The sequence below is a fragment of the Oncorhynchus clarkii genome, chromosome 19 (genome assembly GCF_045791955.1).
Source record: "Oncorhynchus clarkii lewisi isolate Uvic-CL-2024 chromosome 19, UVic_Ocla_1.0, whole genome shotgun sequence".
Classification (NCBI taxonomy): Eukaryota; Metazoa; Chordata; class Actinopteri; order Salmoniformes; family Salmonidae; genus Oncorhynchus; species Oncorhynchus clarkii.
Genome location: NC_092165.1, coordinates 32,353,035 through 32,372,128, shown reverse-complemented (window position 1 = coordinate 32,372,128; position 19,094 = coordinate 32,353,035). Strand labels below are relative to the sequence as shown.

At 43.4% G+C, this 19,094-nt stretch overlaps 1 protein-coding gene across 2 annotated transcripts in view; it reads left to right on the top strand.

Annotated features, from left to right (window-relative positions):
• LOC139375052 (A kinase (PRKA) anchor protein 6) overlaps positions 1-19,094 on the top strand; it is a 181,932-nt gene that overhangs the window by 138,607 nt on the left and 24,231 nt on the right. For both annotated transcript variants that reach the window (XM_071116434.1, XM_071116435.1), the window contains 2 exons: positions 865-1,011; positions 4,635-4,850. In XM_071116434.1, coding sequence (XP_070972535.1) covers positions 865-1,011; positions 4,635-4,850 — 363 coding nt within the window. The remainder of the gene's footprint in view (positions 1-864; positions 1,012-4,634; positions 4,851-19,094) is intronic.

The following is a 19,094-nucleotide window of genomic DNA, read 5'->3' as shown; positions in this document are numbered from 1 at the left end:
TGACAGTTTAAAAAAAAGGAAAAAACAGGAGTACATTTAAATATTTAAATGTGGCTGGTGCTGTAATGATAAATGACAACCGAAAACTAGAATCAAGTAGCTATTGATGCAGAAAATGAAACGGGAGGGGAAAGAGAGAAATTAACCAAAAATATGTGAGATTGAAGAGTGTCAATTTCGTACTGTTACAGTAAGCTTTTCTTCAGCCAGTTAAATGAAAATGTCAGTTCCCCAAACATATTCCATCTTAGAATATTATAGTTTATTTACACTAAATATGAGTTTCGTGCAGTTGTAATGCTGTTGAAACAATATCTCTGATTTCCTTCTCTGAGTAAGATTCCTTGTTGGTGGAGAAATAAACACAGACCGAGAGAGAGAGAGAGAGAGAGAGAGACAGAGAGACAGAGAGACACTCAGTTTATGGCACAAAATATCAGAGCTTTTTTATTTTAAATGTCTGTTTGCCTTTGTGTGCAGCAGGGGGCTGCACTGCTGTGCTCACCAGTTTAATGAATGACATAGTCAGTGCTGGGGATTGTGAGCAACTCTACAATACACTATGTACTCCAATGTGTGCCAATTGTGTCTCAAATAGTAAATAGCCTTTTCACAACGGACATCTTTCCCTGCAATTAACTAGCTTTTCGCAGGTACCGGTTTCTGTATGAATGGTGGAAATTAGGCCGGTTCAAATGTACTCTCACCCACGTCTCTGTGTGTGTGTCTCTATGCTCCGCAGTGCACTAGATGACATGCATGTAGTCAGTGCTGTGTATCTCTCCTCCACAGTACGTCCTGTAGTGTGCAGACAGTGTCCCTCAATGTCTCACCCGTGTCTCTCTCTCATGTGTCTGTCCCCAGGGGAACAGTGTAGAGATGAGTATGTGGCACCCTAAGAAGACACACCTCCTGGGCTGGGCCGAGAGCCTGCGGAGGAGCGGAGCCCAGCTCCCCCCGGACTTCGACGAGCGAGTCAATGCCATGACACAGAAGTGGGACCAGCTGCAGGTGAACACACACACACACACACACACACACACACACACCGTAACACTACTCCACCTTCTGTACTGTTAATAGTCCGGATCCAGAAAAGGAGACATAATGGGTCAAAATGATGATATGACCTTCTTGTTGGGAGCTCATTGTTATCTGCATAAATAAAACAGTTGTTCTGCTGTTTTTAGGTAAAAGCAAAAGGAACGCGCCCCAGGCCCCCACCCTTGCCTGTCCCCCAGTCAGTCCCGTTCAGACTCCAGTGCACTAATACGGGTCAATATCCCACCTGAGAGCCTGTCTGTGTCTCAAATGGCACCCTATTTCCTACATAGTGCAGGGTTCTGGTCAAAAGTAGTGCACTATATCGGGAATAGGGTGCCATTTTGGATGCTGGCCCTCTCTCGGTTAGCAGGGAACCCTGTGGAGATGGAGCTGGCTAGCAGCTCAATTGAAGTGAATGAATCAGGATAAAGCCTTGCTGCTACGCCTCTGAAATGATGAACAGGCCTGGGGCTCCTTCTTCCACCCCCAAACCCTCTTATCTATGCAACACATGAACACTACACCAAATACAGTACAGTAGCTAGGTACCCTGCCTTGTCTACCCCCCACCATCCACCCCCACCGCCCTGCTTAGAGGGGGGCAGCTCAGCTATATCTCCATCTTGGATATCAGCCAGGGAAGCAGGAGATGGTATCGGATCGGAGACGCCTGCCTGCTCTAGTCTTGATGATCCTGTTAATGGTACGGTATGGCTGGCTTGTTGATCCTTATCAGACCGACTGGGGTTCAACTGTGCATTGCTCTTAGAGGCTAATTTTAGGTTAATCACTGTTCATCTAATCTCTGAACATGAGAAATATAATTGCTGGTCTCTCAATTACCAGGACGTATCCCTGTCCCAGTAGTACCCCAAGCAGCTTCTGCTCATATCCACCCGCTCATATCCACATGGGCTGCATCCCAAACGGCACCCTATTCCCTATGTAGGGCATTACTTTTGACCAGGGGCCCATAAGGACTATGGACTTCATGGGAAACAAGGTACCATTAGGACGCAGACATGCACAGATCCAACAACATAGAATTATCAAGATGCCAACAACTCAAACATGTTCCTGCTGTCATTTCTGTCATGTGTGAGTTCCAAGACATATTTTCGCTATAACACATGAATACATAGACGTAAAACAATGCGTACTGTCGCATAGAAGAAATGACTCTGTGTGTGTGTGTGTGTGTGTGTGTGTGTGTGTGTGTGTGTGTGTGTGTGTGTGTGTGTGTGTGTGTGTGTGTGTGTGTGTGTGTGTGTGTGTGTGTGTGTGTGTGTGTGTGTGTGTGTGTGTGTGTGTGTGTGTGTGTGTGTGTGTGTGTGTGTGTGTGTGTGTGTGTGTGTGTGTGTGTGTGTGTGTGAGTGGGTTGGTTTCAGCTAGATAAACATATGTATTCCTTTCCCAAGCTAAAGAGATGCTGTTTGGAAATTAAACAACAAACGAACACGTTTTCTCTTCCACCACAGCAATCAGCGCTGATTAAAGTTCTACTGAGATCCCAAATAAATGTGTGACGTTTTGTACAGGATGCTCATGCATAAACAAAGTTCTGTTTAGCGAAGGAATATTTCTTTGGTCTGTGGTGAGTGGCATCGGGCAGAGAGCCGCTAGAATGAAATGGCAGTGGTGCGGGGAGTTTAATCTGCGAATTTCTGCTCCCTGCACTGCACATTACGCCGTCTCAATTGCATATTAAACAACCCTATCAAGTCAGGCATTGGCATCTGCTGTGCTGACACAAATTGTGAATTAAATGAAATTGATGTCCTCTGTCGTATATATTTATGAAGACAGACCATTCTCTGAAGTATTCTGCTTATGAAGAATTTATGATTGCAAACTGTTCCAGAACAAAATAAAGTGGCAATAAATTCCTTTTTTTGTATCCCTGACCCTCCAAGGGCATTTGGATTCACCTCTCTCTCTCTCTCTGCAGAGCTCTGTTCATCACAGGGCAAAAACAATGGCTATATCTGGAGTTCATTGGGTGCTTTCAAATTATCGATATTCAAACGAGGAGAGGAGAGGGAAGAGAAAATGAAACAGAATGAGAGAGAGAGAATGTCAGGGAGGGATTCTTTTTAAGGGAGGGAACAAATGCGATGCTCTTTGCTGGGAGGCAGCCACTTCAGTAAGCCCAAAGGACACTTATGGAGTTGTGAGGTACAGATAATCAAAGTCGAACGCTATTGGAATCAATATTGAAAATCCCAATCAGTGGAATTGTTTAGGGATATGTGTGACTCATATCACCTCACTGACAATATCTTAAAGCTAGGTGTCCTCTCCTATTTTCACTTCCTACTCCATCATTTCACATCACACCACTGTAGTATTAAGTGATCATTGGTTTCTCACGGTGACTCTAAAACATGCAAGTCAAACCCGTCTAGTCATAGACTCTGGTCGGCCGTTAACACGTTCTCTGACAGCCACACAGGTGTGGAGGCTAATAAAGAAAGAGCTGTAATGGAGGATCAACACACACAGTGTTTAATGGGTGCAGCCAGCCAGCGATCTAGCCCCAAAATGGCCACTTCATTGCTGACTCACTCACTCATAATCACATCTGTTTCCATTACAGCTTGCAAAACATCCACCAGCACACAGCACCAACACAAAGGACTGCCAATTAAACCAACCAGTGTGTGTATTAATTGGATAATGGAGTGCTTTGCCACTCTACAATTGGGCTCCTCTGCATACAGAGTTCAACCCCTGTGTGTGTGTGTGTGTGTGTGTGTGTGTGTGTGTGTGTGTGTGTGTGTGTGTGTGTGTGTGTGTGTGTGTGTGTGTGTGTGTGTGGTGTGTGGTGTGTGGTGTGTGGTGTGTGGTGTGTGGTGTGTGGTGTGTGTGAGTGTGAGACTCAGACACTCTGGCTCCAAAAGTAGCTATAGTGTAGCTCTCATTTCCCAGGCAGGTGGGAACTCACGCACATGTCAGTGGCCGTGTCCCAAATGGCACCATATACCCTTCATAGTGCCCTACTTATGACCAGGGCACTGGTCAAAAGTAGTGCCCTATGTAGGGTATAGGGTGCTATTTTGGTCACAGCCAAGTGTCTGTCAGGCTGGGGCTATACACAGCGTGGTGCTGTTTGCTCTGTTATAGAAGGAGGGGGAAATTGCTCAGCAGAGTCCTATTTGGGAAATCGTTGGAGGGTATTTGTGCTTCTGATTGTTATCTACTCCTTTCTGTGTGATTCTCTGAGCGGCATCGCAGAATATACGGCTGTACTGAAAATACGTCCAGAATTAGCCGCCTTCATCTTTAGAACGTAGCAATAATCGTGGTATGATCAGCACTGTTTGAGACTTGTTGATAGTAACAACATCTGCACATTTATTTGCTTATTGAAATAGACAACTTCATGAGCTTTTTGCTAGAATGTCGCATTGCCAGGAGGGAAAGAAGTGTCAAACAGAGAGGGCTATCAGATCACAATAATGTTGCAGTATATTTCCCACCTGCTGTCAGTATATTGATACAACAGTACTCTGTACCGCTCTGAAATGATTGTACATACACAGTCACAGTCTCTATAACTCTCCTTCCTCCTCTCCTCTTGGCCTCCTCAGAAGATCCTGGGGGAGTCTGTGGGGAGCACCAGCCCATCCCAGGACCCTCACTCTGCCCTGTCCCCTCATACCAGCAGCCTGCTGGGCCGGCTGGAGGGCAGGATCAAGGATCTGAAGGTGTGGCTGAGAGACACAGAGCTGTTCATCTTCAACTCCTGTCTGAGGCAGGAAGCAGAGCAGGACCTGCAGGCCTCCACCCAACTGCAGCACTTCAAGGTAGAGACTGAGCACTGCACACACACACACACACACACACACACACACACACACACACACACACACACACACACACACACACACACACACACACACACACACACACACACACACGACCAGAGTAGATGAAGGCCCCCTGGGCATAACACTGTCATAACACTACTACTGATCTGTGTCTAACTTTCACCTGGTCTGGGCTCCTTTAGAAAGACACTGAGTACTACGGCAGGGGTCTTCAACCTTTTCTTTCCCAGGGACCCCAAGCAAACCAGGGACCCCCATCATGCGTCAGCCCAAAACATTTGTCCTCGTCTTGTCATCAGGTGAATGATAAGGGCAATGCGAAGTAATCAGCATTTTAAAATGAACTTGGTAGATGGTGTTTCATTATTTTGCCCTCCCCACATTATACTGGGGTATAAGTATAAGCGCTAACATAGCTAACTATTAGCTAGAAAGGTACTGCATCTCCAAACGATATGTCGACTAATACAGCTGTTGAGCTGGTTTAACAAAGGTTAACCATGTGTTGGTGTGACCGGTGGAGATGACCGAAGGGTCAGGGTTGGTCTTGATCTTTTCCTCTCTGATAATGACAGGAAAAACTTCCAGAAACAAATGCTGTGCCACCCTTGTACGCCAACCTCTCTGCAAAGTTCAAATGAACAACGAAAGGGGACATGAATAGCCATGCCAGCCCAATGACGACATGTACAGAGAAAAGTACAGTAGCTAGATGACTGATGTGCATATATATTACAATAGAATGGTGGGAGACCAACCAATATAATACACTGTCAATGGCCATATAAACTCATTGAGAAGTGTTTTAACGTATTGATAATGGTAATGATTTTCAAGGGACAATTTTACAGTAGCCTACCACTTCCACAGGGATACAGTAGAAAGGGAAGAGGTAAGGGGGTGCATGGGATGTTTATGAGGGACAATAGAGAAGGAGAAGACGTGTGCACCATTTACAAGGGGCACTCACAACAACAAAAATAATGTACACTAATATCAGACATGGGAACTATTCTGATTTTGCGTAATTATATTACATGAAATTCAACACTTGTTACATTGGCAAAAACCTTATGTCCAAGTCAAGAAAGCTTACCAGCAGCCAGCGGCACTTGCCGCGATGGGTACTCGCTGGTGCTTTTTCAAAGACTATGTCAGATACTCCAGTGAGTGTAATTGGCTCGAATGAGTGTAAATTGCTCAATATTAGGAGTTGAGAAATAAAGTTGACATCGTTAGAAGATATTTTCTTATTTTCTACCACTTCTTTTTTAAATACAGAGCATTTGGAAAATATTCAGACCCCTTGACTTTTTCCACATTTTGTTAAGTTACAGCCTTATTCAAAATGAATAAAAATAATTATAAAAAATCTCATCAATCAACACAAAATACCCCATAATGACAAAGCAAAATCAGGTTATTACATTTTTTAGATTTTTTTTTTTTAGAATTAAATATCACATTTTCATACAGTACCATATGAAAAACCAATGATAGTCCAACTAAGCGCAAACCAGAAGGGATGGCGTATTGCTGCAGAATGTTGTGGTAGCCATGCTTGTTAAGTGTGCCTTGAATTGTCACCACCAAAGCACCCCCACACCATTATACCTCCTTCTCAATGCTTCACGGTGGGAACTACACATGCAGAGATCATCCGTTCACCTACTTTGCGTCTCGCAAAGACACGGCGGTTGGAACCAAAAATATCAAATTTGGACTCATCAGACAAAGGACCATTGCTCGTGTTTCTTGGACGAAGCAAGTCTCTTATTTTTATTGGTGTTCTTTAGTAGTGGTTTATTTTCAGCAATTCGGCCATGAAGACCTGATTCACGCCTGATTCACACAGTCTCCTCTGAACAGTTGATGATGAGATGTGTCTGTTACTTGAACTCTGTGATGCATCTATTTTGGCTACAATTTCTGAGGCTGGTAACTCTACTAATGAACTTATCCTCTGCAGCAGAGTTAACTCTGGGTCTTCCTTTCCTGTGGTGGTCCTCATGCGAGCCAGTTTCATCAAAACACTTGATGGTTTTAGCGATTTTTATTTTAAAAAAATCTTCGGTTTTTGCAAAGTTCTTGAAATGTTCCGGATTCACTGACCTTCATGTTTTAAAGTAATGATGGACTGTTGTTTCTCTTTGCTTATTTGAGTTGTTCTTGCCATAATACGTACTTGGTCTTTTACCAAATAGGGATATCTTCTGTATATCACCCCTTCCTTGTGACAACACAACTGATTGACTCAAACTAATTAAGAAGGAAAGAAATTCCACAAATTAACTTGTGTGACTACCTCATGAAGCTGGTTAAGAAAATGTGCAAAGCTGTCATCAAGGCAAAGGGTGACTACTTTGAAGAATCTCAAATACAAAATATATTTTAATTTGTTTAACACTTTTTTGGTTACTACATTATTCCATATCTGTTATTTAATAGTTTTGATGTCTTCACTATTATTCTACAATGTAGAAAATATTTTTAAAAATGTTTTAAAAAACCTTGAATGGTGTGTCCAAACTTTTGACTGGTACTTTAAGTATTCAGACCCTTTACTCTGTACTTTGTTGAAGCACCTTTGGCAGTGATTACAGCCTCAAGTCTTCTTGGGTATGACGCTACAAGCTTGGCACACCTGTATTTGGGGAATTTCCCCCATTCTTCTCTACAGGTCCTCTCAAGCTCTGTCAGGTTAGATGGGGAGCATCGCTGCACAGCTATCTTCAGGTCTCAGGAGATTTTCGATCGAGTTCAAGTCCAGGCTCTGGCTGGGCCACTCGAGGACATTCAGAGACTTGTCCCGAAGCCACTCCTGCATTGTCTTGGCTGTATGCTTAGGGTCATTGTTGGAAGATGAACCTTCAACCACAGTCTGAGCACTCTGGAGCGGGTTGTCATCAAGGATCTCTTTGTACTTTTTCCTCGATCCTGATTAGTCTCCTAGTCCCTGCCTCTGAAAAACATCCCTACAGCATGATGCTGCCACCACCATGCTTCACCATAGGGATTGTGCCAGGTTTCCTCCAGACATGACGCTTGACATTCAGGCCAGAAAGTTTTGGTTTCATCAGACCAGAGAATCTTCTTTCTCTGAGTCCTTTAGTTTCTTTTTGTTTCAAACTCCAAGTGGGCTGTCATGTGCCTTTTACTGAGGAGTGGCTTCTGTCTGGCCACTCTACCATAAAGACCTGATTGGTAGAGAGCTGCAGAGATGGTTGTCCTTCTGGAAGGTTCTCGGGATGCACCTGAGCTCAATTTCGAGTCTCATAGCAAAGGGTCTGAATACTTAAATAAGGTACTTCTGTTTTGCTAAAATGTCAAAAAAAAAACTGTTTTTGCTTTGCCATTGTGGGGTATTGTGTGTAGACTGATGAGGAAAAAAAGTTTTTTAATAAATTTTAGAATAAGGCTGTAACGAAACAAAATGTGTAAAAAGTCCATGGCTCTGAATACTTTCCGAATGCACTGTATAGACACGATAATATTTTTCCGCAGACCCCCTGCACTAGAGGTCCACGGACCCCAGGTTGATCACATATCAAGGAAACACCAACATAGTGTCATAATAGGGCGTTGGGCCATCACGAGCCAGAACAGCTTTAATGCACCTTGGCCTAGATTCTACAAGTGTCTAGAAATCTATTGGAGGGATGTGATACCATTCCTCCACTAACAATTCCATCACACACACACACACCCTTTAAACGCCCTATGCTCCTTCGAGACCCCTCTTTCAATGTCAATGAGATCTCTTCTTCTAGCCATGGTAGCCAAAATAATGGGCAACTGGGCATTTTTATACATGACCCTAAGCATGATGGGTGTTGATTTTTTAATTAAAGATGTTCTCCGGTATTTTTGTACACTTTTTAGCCCAGTAGTTCTGAATGTAGCGCCCACGAGCCAAAAGTGGTCCCTGAAATTTGTAGATATGTGCACCACATCATTGTTCTCTCTCTGGCTCTGCTGTGTGTGTGTCTTGCTAGCTGTCACTTAAATGACGTAGCGCTGAAGCTCATTAGCTGAAACTCGAATTGCTAGGTGTCTGGCCCAGGTGTCTGGCCCAGGTGTCTGGCCCAGGTGTCTGGTCCAGGTGTCTGACCCAGGTGTCTGGTCCAGGTGTCTGGGGGTAAATGTAGGTAAAATGGCGCTGCACAGCTTCCAGAAAACAGTCGCTTTCAATCCAGGGATTTTGTGGCTAATTGAGGTCATACAGTTATTCTGCTCATATATTATTAATGTATGAACTACACATTGACACATCCAGCCCAAAGCGGGAGGTTTCAAAAATACGCCAAAGTACCAGAGCATGTCTTTAACTCAGGAACTACACCTATGTGTAAGCACCTGCTTTCAATATACTTATCCCTAATTTACTCAAGTGTTTTCTTTATTTTGGGAGTTACTGTACCTAGTGTCAAATACTCCAAAACAGGCAGCTTTGAGTGTCTGGTTTTCACTTCAAGTACAGTAATACTGTATATATATATTTGTAATTAAACTAATGCTTGAGAAAATAAATAAAATAAAGCTATTTTGACTCAAGCAAATCTCGAATAAACTATTATTTGACTTAAAAAGCTTGAGGAACAACACAGGATATTAATCAGGCCGTGTCACAACACAGGTTGTGGAGTTGAGATTGCTTTCATCCCGCTGAGTGACTACTAGCGATAGAGGGAAGAAACCTTAAATATATACGGAGTCAACGCTGAGAGAAATAACACTTTATAAAAGAAGACTTTTCTTTTGATAAGATGTCACACTGCACAGAGGGGAAGCATTGATTTCTTGAGAAAACGCCTGAGGAAAAAAGATTAAAATATTGATAACTGCAATGTGTATGGACAGAGGAGCCATGGCACTAAATAGAAAAAGAGATACAAATATAAAATAAAAAGAGAAAGAGGACCATTTAATGATCATCTATCTGTTTTGGGCAATTCTGCTGTAAATGGATTCAATATCCAGACTTGGCCCCATTACAGTTGGGCTGAACACATCTCAGCAGGAGGCAGAGCTCAGTCAGTCAGGTACATACAGTTCAGTACTGTAGTTCTCTAGAGTAGAGGCTGTCAGTCAGGTACATACAGTACAGTTCTGTAGTTCTCTAGAGTAGAGGCTGTCAGTCAGATACATACAATACAGTACTGTAGTTCTCTAGAGTAGAGGCTGTCAGTCAGATACATACAGTTCAGTTCTGTAGTTCACTAGAGTAGAGGCTGTCAGTCAGGTACATACAGTTCAGTTCTGTAGTTCACTAGACTAAAGGCTGTCAGTCAGGTACATACAGTTCAGTTCTGTAGTTCACTAGACTAAAGGCTGTCAGTCAGGTACATACAGTTCAGTTCTGTAGTTTACTAGATTAGAGGCTCAGTCAGTCAGGTACATACAGTTCAGTTCTGTAGATCTCTAGAGTAGAGGCTGTCAGTCAGTCCGGTACATACAGTTCAGTTCTGTAGTTCTCTAGAGTAGAGGCTGTCAGTCAGTCAGGTACATACAGTTCAGTTCTGTAGTTCTCTAGAGTAGAGGCTGTCAGTCAGGTACACACAGTACAGTTCTGTAGTTCTCTAGAGTAGAGGCTGTCAGTCAGGTACATACAGTACAGTGCTGTAGTTCTCTAGAGTAGAGGCTGTCAGTCAGGTACATACAGTTCAGTTCTGTAGTTCACTAGAGTAGAGGCTGTCAGTCAGGTACATACAGTTCAGTTCTGTAGTTCACTAGACTAAAGGCTGTCAGTCAGGTACATACAGTTCAGTTCTGTAGTTTACTAGATTAGAGGCTCAGTCAGTCAGGTACATACAGTTCAGTTCTGTAGATCTCTAGAGTAGAGGCTATCAGTCAGTCCGGTACATACAGTTCAGTTCTGTAGTTCTCTAGAGTAGAGGCTGTCAGTCAGTCAGGTACATACAGTTCAGTTCTGTAGATCTCTAGAGTAGAGGCTATCAGTCAGTCAGGTACATACAGTTCAGTTCTGTAGTTCTCTAGAGTAGAGGCTGTCAATCAGTCCGGTACATACAGTTCAGTTCTGTAGTTTACTAGACTAGAGGCTCAGTCAGTCAGGTACATACAGTTCAGTTCTGTAGTTCTCTAGAGTAGAGGCTGTCAGTCAGTCCGGTACATACAGTTCAGTTCTGTAGTTCACTAGACTAGAGGCTCAGTCAGTCAGATACATACAGTACAGTACTGTAGTTCTCTAGAGTAGAGGCTGTCAGTCAGGTACATACAGTTCAGTTCTGTAGTTTACTAGACTAGAGGCTCAGTCAATCAGGTACATACAGTTCAGTTCTGTAGTTCTCTAGAGTAGAGGCTGTCAGTCAGTCCGGTACATACAGTACAGTACTGTAGTTCTCTAGAGTAGAGGCTGTCAGTCAGGTACATACAGTTCAGTTCTGTAGTTCACTAGACTAGAGGCTCAGTCAGTCAGATACATACAGTACAGTACTGTAGTTCTCTAGAGTAGAGGCTGTCAGTCAGGTACATACAGTTCAGTTCTGTAGTTCTCTAGACTAAAGGCTCAGTCAGTCAGGTACATACAGTACAGTTCTGTAGTTCTCTAGAGTAGAGGCTGTCAGTCAGGTACATACATTACAGTTCTGTAGTTCTCTAGAGTAGAGGCTGTCAGTCAGGTACATACAGTTCAGTTCTGTAGTTCACTAGACTAGAGGCTCAGTCAGTCCGGTACATACAGTTCAGTTCTGTAGTTTACTAGACTAGAGGCTGTCAGTCCGGTACATACAGTTCAGTTCTGTAGTTCTCTAGAGTAGAGGCTGTCAGTCAGATACATACAGTACTGTAGTTGTCTAGACTAGACTACTCTCGACACACGGCAAGTATCTGTGGTGTGAGTTGGGAACAATACAAGGAGAATGAACAGTATACAGTGCATTCGGAAGTATTCAGATCCACATTTTGTTATTTTACAGCTTTATTCTAAAATTCATTAAATTATTTTTTCCCCACATTTATCTACACACAATACCTCATAATGACAAAGCGAAAAAAGGTTTTTAGAAAATGTTGCTAATTTATTACAAATAAAAACAGAAATACCTAATTTACATAACTATTCAAACCCTTTGCTACGAGACTCGAAATTGAACTCAGGTGCATCCGGTTTCGATTGATCATCCTTGAGATGTTTCTACAACTTGATTGGAGTCCACCTGTGATAAATTCAATTGATTGGACATGATTTGGAAAGCGCACACCTGTCTATATCAGGTCTAACAGTTGACAGTGCATGTCAGAGTAAAAACCAAGCCATGAGGTCGAAGGAATTGTCCGTAGATTGTGTCGAGGCACAGATCTGGGGAAGGGTACCAAAATATTTCTGCAGAATTGAAGGTCCCCAAGAACACAGTGGCCTCCATCTTTCTTAAATGGAAGATATTTGGAACCCCCAAGACTCTTCCTAGAGCTGGCAAACTTTGCAATCGGGGGAGAAGGGCCTTGGCCAGGGAGGTGACCCAGAACTCGATGGTCACTCTGAAAGAGCTCCAGAGTTCAAATGTTTAGATGGGAGAACCTTCCAGAAGGACATCCATCTCTGCAGCTCTCTACCAATCAGGCCTTTATGGTAGAGTGGCCAGTCCTCCTTTATGGTAGAGTGGCAACTCCTCAGTAAAAGGCACATGACAGCCCACTTGGAGTTTGCCAAAAGGCACTTAAAGGACAATCAGACCATGAGAAACAAGATTGGTCTGATGAAACCAAGATTGAACTCTTTGGCCTGAATGCCAAGCGTCATGTCTGGAGGAAACCTTGCAACATCCCTACGGTGAAGCATAGTGGTGGCAGCATCATGCTGTGGGGATGCTTTTCAGCGGCAGGAACTAGGAGACTAATCAGGATTAAGGGAAAGATGAACAGAGCAAAATACAGAGAGATTCTTAATGAAAACCTGCTCCAGAGCGCTCAGAACCACAGATTGTGGCGAAAGTTCACCTTCCAACAGGACAACGACCCTATGCGCACAGCCAAGACAATGCAGGAGTGGCTTCGGGACAAGTCTCTGAATGTCCTTGAGTGGCTCAGCCAGAGCCCGGACTTGAACCCAATCGAACATCTCTGGAGAGACCTAAAAATAGCTGTGCAGCAACGCTCCCCATCCAACCTGACAGAGCTTGAGAGGATCTGCAGAGAAAAAATGGGAGAAACTCCCCAAATACAGAAGTGCCAATCTTGTAGCGTCTTACCCAAGAAGACTCGAGGCTGTAGTCACTTCCAAACGTGCTTCAACAAAGTAATGAGTAAAGGGTCTGAGTACTTATGTAATTGTGATATTTCAGTTAAAAAAATGTAATACATTTGCACATTTTTCTAAAAACTTGTTTTTGCTTTGTCATTATGGAGTATTGTGTGTAGATTGCTGAGGGGAAAAAAGCTATTTAATACATTTTAAAGTAAGGCTGTAACGTAACAAAATGTGGAAAAAGTCAAGGGGCCTGAATACTTTCTGAATGCACTGTATATCAAAATCATTATTTTTTGTGTGATTATACTTATTTGTTTTTCCAAACACAGAAAATCCCAAACAATATTATGGTACAATTTGAACCTGAAAATCATTCTAATGTTTCTAGAGCAATACTCGGTTGGAATATGGAAAATGTCAACACAAATAACAACGTGAACTGGTCCCCATGTCTGATGCAGTGATGTCCAAAATACAGTATTACTCTATTCAGGATCTTTACCTGATTATCCTCTCGGAGAGTTTCTTCTGGGTGCATCACAAAGCATTAACCATCTCCCATCTAATCTTCATAACACGATTACCGCCACACTTAAAAACGAACGCACCCAACCAAAACTCTTAAACACATTCAACTAGCAGTGGATCCCCACGTTATACCTTCATCCAGGAAAATAAAGATCAAGCTGTGAGGATGTTGAAGAGGACGTAGCTAATACCTTATGAATAACACCCATTCATCCCCACTAATGTGAGAAGGCAAACAAATAACCTCAACATGATAATAATGCTATCAATTAGGGTATTTATGAGAGACTGTCAATGTAATAGGGGGCTATTCAAAACTGGTCAGACACCAGAGGTATGTTCAAAACTAAAAACGCTGGGTGGGTCCGTCCGTTGTGCGTGTCCAATAATGAGTGTGTCGTTCCAGCGCCGTCACCTGTCTGCTCCCCATTAAGACCTGATGAGAATCTAACGCTGCGTTTGGCGCTTCTCTCACATGTGAAGCTACGCAATCAGACAGCCCCTCTAATGTGGTTAGCACTTGGCAAAGAACAGGAGTTCTTTATTCCTAATCATGGAGAAAGTATTGATATTATATCTGGGCTGTCATATTTTATTAGCGGGACGCTGGCCACAGTAGCCTAGAATAACGTAGCGGCTCAGAGTGGGGGCTGTGCTGTAGGGAGGAGGTCAGTCAGAGAGAGGGGGTTGAAGGGTGTAGATGGACCCAGAGCAGGCAGAGAGATGAGAAGAGATTGGGCCTGACCCCCCAGGTGAGATCCCGGCCCCACGTTGGCTTCTAGATACATTTTTTTTAAACAAGGTAGAAACTGACGTTAGAGCTGATATCTCTAAATCTATGGTGGCATCTCACTGCTCTCAGAGTGTGGAGGAGATAGGGGGAGGTCACTGCAGTCTGTCAAACAGAGAAAGGAACTCCACTTGGAACAAGTCGGTAATCCATTTCTCTAGTCGAAAAATACTAAAAATAGAAATGAGGTTCTTGGTGAGAATTAATAAATGGGATGGTTTGATTCTTGCTGCACGAGCCAAAGTTTGACCTCAATGAAAATTGGGGCTTCTTACGGGGAGAGATTAAAACGAATTAGCTCTCTTTGCTTGAGATGGTAGGAGGGAGCAATTCAATGTGAACAGGAGGAGATAATTGTGAAATAGAACACTCTACGTCTTCCTCAGTGACATATTATCAATCTAATCCTTCTTTAAAACATTTCGTATTACAACAGATTATGGGGGAGGATGTTTGGTTTGTGGGCAAAATACTCATCCCTTAATGCCAAAGCTTGGCATGTAATCTGTGGGAATGTTTTCTAACTGATAGGCAATGTTTAACCTTCAAAAAGAAGCAATATGGTTGAGAGACAGTGGTGGGAGAAAGGTATTATTAAATGGAAGCTGTGACTAAATTGAACTGTCTGGCCCCCCAGAGCAGTCCGAACACAAAAGAGCCTAATTTTAGTCCCCCTCTGGGAAGTCTGGAATACCATATCTTAAAAGCCTTTTAATTCAATTAAACTGGGGTTATAGTATGGCTACATTATGAAGATGTCGTCTACTGGTTTCTCATTAATGCTGCTGTATGTATGTTGACAGGCGAAGGAAAGGCTGGATGCTGGGATGTTGTGCACTAAACTACTGTGTTTTGGCTTGCTGGTCAGTCCTGTTTGGTTTACTTGCATTGAGGCATCTTCAATTCACCTGATGCACGAAGTCTTGCCTTCCTACACCATCTTCAACCACACTAACAACAAGGGCATTTTGATGATATAGTGGCTATGCCGTTATGCTTCCTGAATTGAGATTCCATGTCAATATAAAATAGTACTTGTTGTCATAAGAAATCAAATCAAAGTGTATTTGTCACATGCGCTGAATACAACAGTATTACATACAACCTTACAGTAAAATGCTTACTTACAAGCCCTTAACCAACAGTGCAGTTTTTAAGTAAAAAATAGGTATTAGGTAAACAATAGATAAGTAAAGCAATTTAAAAAACAGTAAAAAATAACAGTAGCGAGGCTATATACAGATGGTACCAGTACAGAGTCAATGTGTGGGTGCACCGGTTAGTCGGGCTATTTGAGGTAATATGTACGTGTAGCATTATTTAAAGTGACACAATGCATAGTCCGGGCAGCCATTTGATTAGCTATTCAGCCTTTTGGTCCTAGACTTGGTGCTCCGGTACCGCTTGCCATGCGGTAGCAGAGAGAACAGTCTATGACTGGCGTGGCTGGAGTCTTTGACCATTTTTAGGGCCTTTCTCTGACACCGCCTGGTATAGAGGTTCTGGATGGCAGGCAGCTTAGCTCCAGTGATGTACTGGGCCGTACGCACTACCCTCTGTAGTGCCTTGCGGTCGGAAGCTGAGCAGTTGCCATACCAGACAGTGATGCAACCAGTCAGGCAGGATGCTCTCGATGTTGCAGCTGTAGAAATTTTTGAGGATCTGAGGACCCATGCCAAATCTTTTTCGTTTCCTTTGGGGGAATAGGATTTGTCATGCACTCTTCACGACTGTCTTGGTGTGTTTGGACCATTCTAGTTTGTTGGGGATGTGGACACCAAGGAACTTGAAGCTCTCAACCTGCTCCACTACAGCCCCTTCGATGAGAATGGGGGCATGCTCGGTCCTCCTTTTCCTGTAGTCCACAATCCTTTCCTTTGTCTTGTTTACGTTGAGGGATGGCACCACCCAGCCAGGTTTCTGACCTCCTCCCTATAGGCTGTCTCGTCGTTGTCAGTGATCCGGCCTTCCACTGTGTTGTCTGCAAACTTAATGATGGTGTTGGAGTCGTGCCTTGCCATGCAGTTGTGGGTGAACAGGGAGTACAGGAGGGGACTGAGCACGCACCCCTGAGGGGCTCCAGTGTTGGGGATCAGCGTGGCAGATGTGTTGTTACCTACCCTTACCACCTGGGAGCGGCCCGTCAGGAAGTCCAGGATCCAGTTGCAGAGGGAGGTGTTTAGTCCCAGGATCCTTAGCTTAGTGATGAGCTTTGAAGGCACTATGGTGTTGAACGCTGAGCTGTAGTCAATGAATAGCATTCTCACGTAGGTGTTCCTTTTGTCCAGGTGGGAAAGGGAAGTGTGGGGTGCAATAGAGATGGCATCATCTGTGGATCTGTTTGAGCAGTATGCATATTGGAGTGGGTCCAGGGTTTCTGGGATAATGGTGTTGATGTGAGCCATGACCAGCCTTTCAAAGCACTTCATGGCTACAGACGTGAGTGCTACAGGTCTGTAGTCATTTAGGCAGGTTACCTTAGTGTTCATGGGCACATTGACTATGGTGGTCTGCTTAAAACATGTTGGTATTACAGACTCAATCAGGGACATGTTGAAAATGTCAGTAAAGACACCTGCCAGTTGGTCAGCACATGCCCAGAGCACCCGTCCTGGTAATCTGGCTCAGCGGCCTAGTGAATGTTGACCTGTTTAAATGTCTTACTCATGTTGGCTACGGAGAGCGTGATCACACAGTCGTCCGGAACAGCTGATGTTCTCATGCATGCCTCAGTGTTGCTTGCCTCGAAGCAATCATAGAAGTGATTTAGCTCGCGGCTGTGCTTCCCTTTGTAGTCTGTAATATTTTGCAGGCCCTGCCACATCCGAAGAGCGTCAGAGCCGGTGTAGTACGATTCGATCTTAGTCCTGTATTGACGCTTTGCCTGTTTAATGGTTCGTCTGAGGGCATAGCGGGATTTCTTATAAGCGTCTGGGTTAGAGTCCCGCTCCTTGAAGGCGGCAGCTCTACCCTTTAGCTCAGTGCGGATGTTGCCTGTAGTCCATGGTTTCTGGTTGGGGTATGTACTTACAGTCACTGTGGGGACAACTTCATCGATGCACTTATTGATGAAGCCAGTGATTGATGTGGTGTACTCCTCATTGCCATCGGAGGAATCCCGGAACATTATCCAGTCTGTGCTAGCAAAACAGTCCTGTAGCTTAAGCATCTGCGTCATCTGACCACAGGCACGATTCGGTGAAACATAAGATATTACAGTTTTTGATGTCCCACTGGTAGGATATTCGTGATCGTACCTTGTCTAATTTGTTGTCCAATGATTGTACGTTGGCAAGTAACATTAATGGTAAAGGCCTATTTCCCATTCGCCGTTGGTGGATCCTTACAAGGCACCCCGCCCTGTGTCCTCTGTACCTGCATCTCTTTCTCCTGCCAATGACAGGGATATTGGCCTTGTCGGGTGTCTGAAGTACATCCTGTGCGTCCTGCTTGTGTAAGAATTTTTTTTTGTCTAATCCAAGGTGAGTGATCGCTGTCCTGATATCCAGAAGCTCTTTTTTTTGCCATAAATTACGATGGCAGAAACATTATGTACAACATAACTTACAAATAACGTGAAAAAACCCCACATAATAGCACAATTGGTTAGGTGCCCGTACAACTGCTGCCATTTCTTCAGGCGCCATTTGTCCAAACTTCCACACTTATAAATACAATGAACATTCCAATTATGTATTATTGTAGCTTTTAGCCAACAATGTATGTCTGAACATTTAGATTGGAATCAACAGGGGGGCAGTTAGTTAGGATTTTAAAACACTTGTAATTTTTGTATTTATTACGGATCCCCATGATGCAGCAGATACTCTTCCTGGGATTAAGGCAGTTACATCACAAAAACATTTCTATAAACAGTAGATAATACAACACATTATTACACCACTAATCTACCACTACATATTAACAATATAAAATGTATAATACCACAATGTAACAATATTACAACATTACAATGTACAGTATGTGTTTGTAGAAAGTGTGTGTGTGTTAGCGTGTGTCTCTTCACAGTCTGCGTTGTTCCATAAGGTGTAGTCTGTTTTTTATCTTGATTTTATTGCTTTCTTGAGTTACTTGATGTGGAATAGAGTTCCATGTAGCCAAGGCTTTGTGTAATAACATGCGTTGTCCAAAGTTATGTTCTGGACATGGGAACTCTGAGGAGACCCCCGGTGGCATGTCTTGTGGGTTTTGCATGGGTGTCTGAGCTGTGTGCTAGTCGTTTGAACAGACAGCTCAGTGCTTTCAGCATGTCAATACCTCTCACAAAGACAAGCACTGATGCAGTCAATCTCTCCTCTACTTTGATCCAGGAGAGAGTGACATGCATCTTATTGATGTTAGCTCTCCATGTACATTTAAGGGCCAGCCGTGTAGTTCTGTTCTGGACCAACTGTAATTTGCCTATGTCCCTCTTTGTGGCACTTGACCATATGACTGGGCAGTAGTCCAGGTGTGATAAAACTAGGGCCTGTATGACTTGTTTTGTTGATAGTGATGTGAAGAAAGCAGAGCAGCTTTTTATTACAAACAGACCTCTCCCCATCTTAGCTACCGTTGTGTCAATATGTTTTGACCATGACATTTACGCCAAACAGTTTAGTCTCCTCAATTTTCCTCAATTTCCACATTGCAAGATTCATTGCAGGATTGAGTTGAGGTTTAGCCAGCTGCCCTG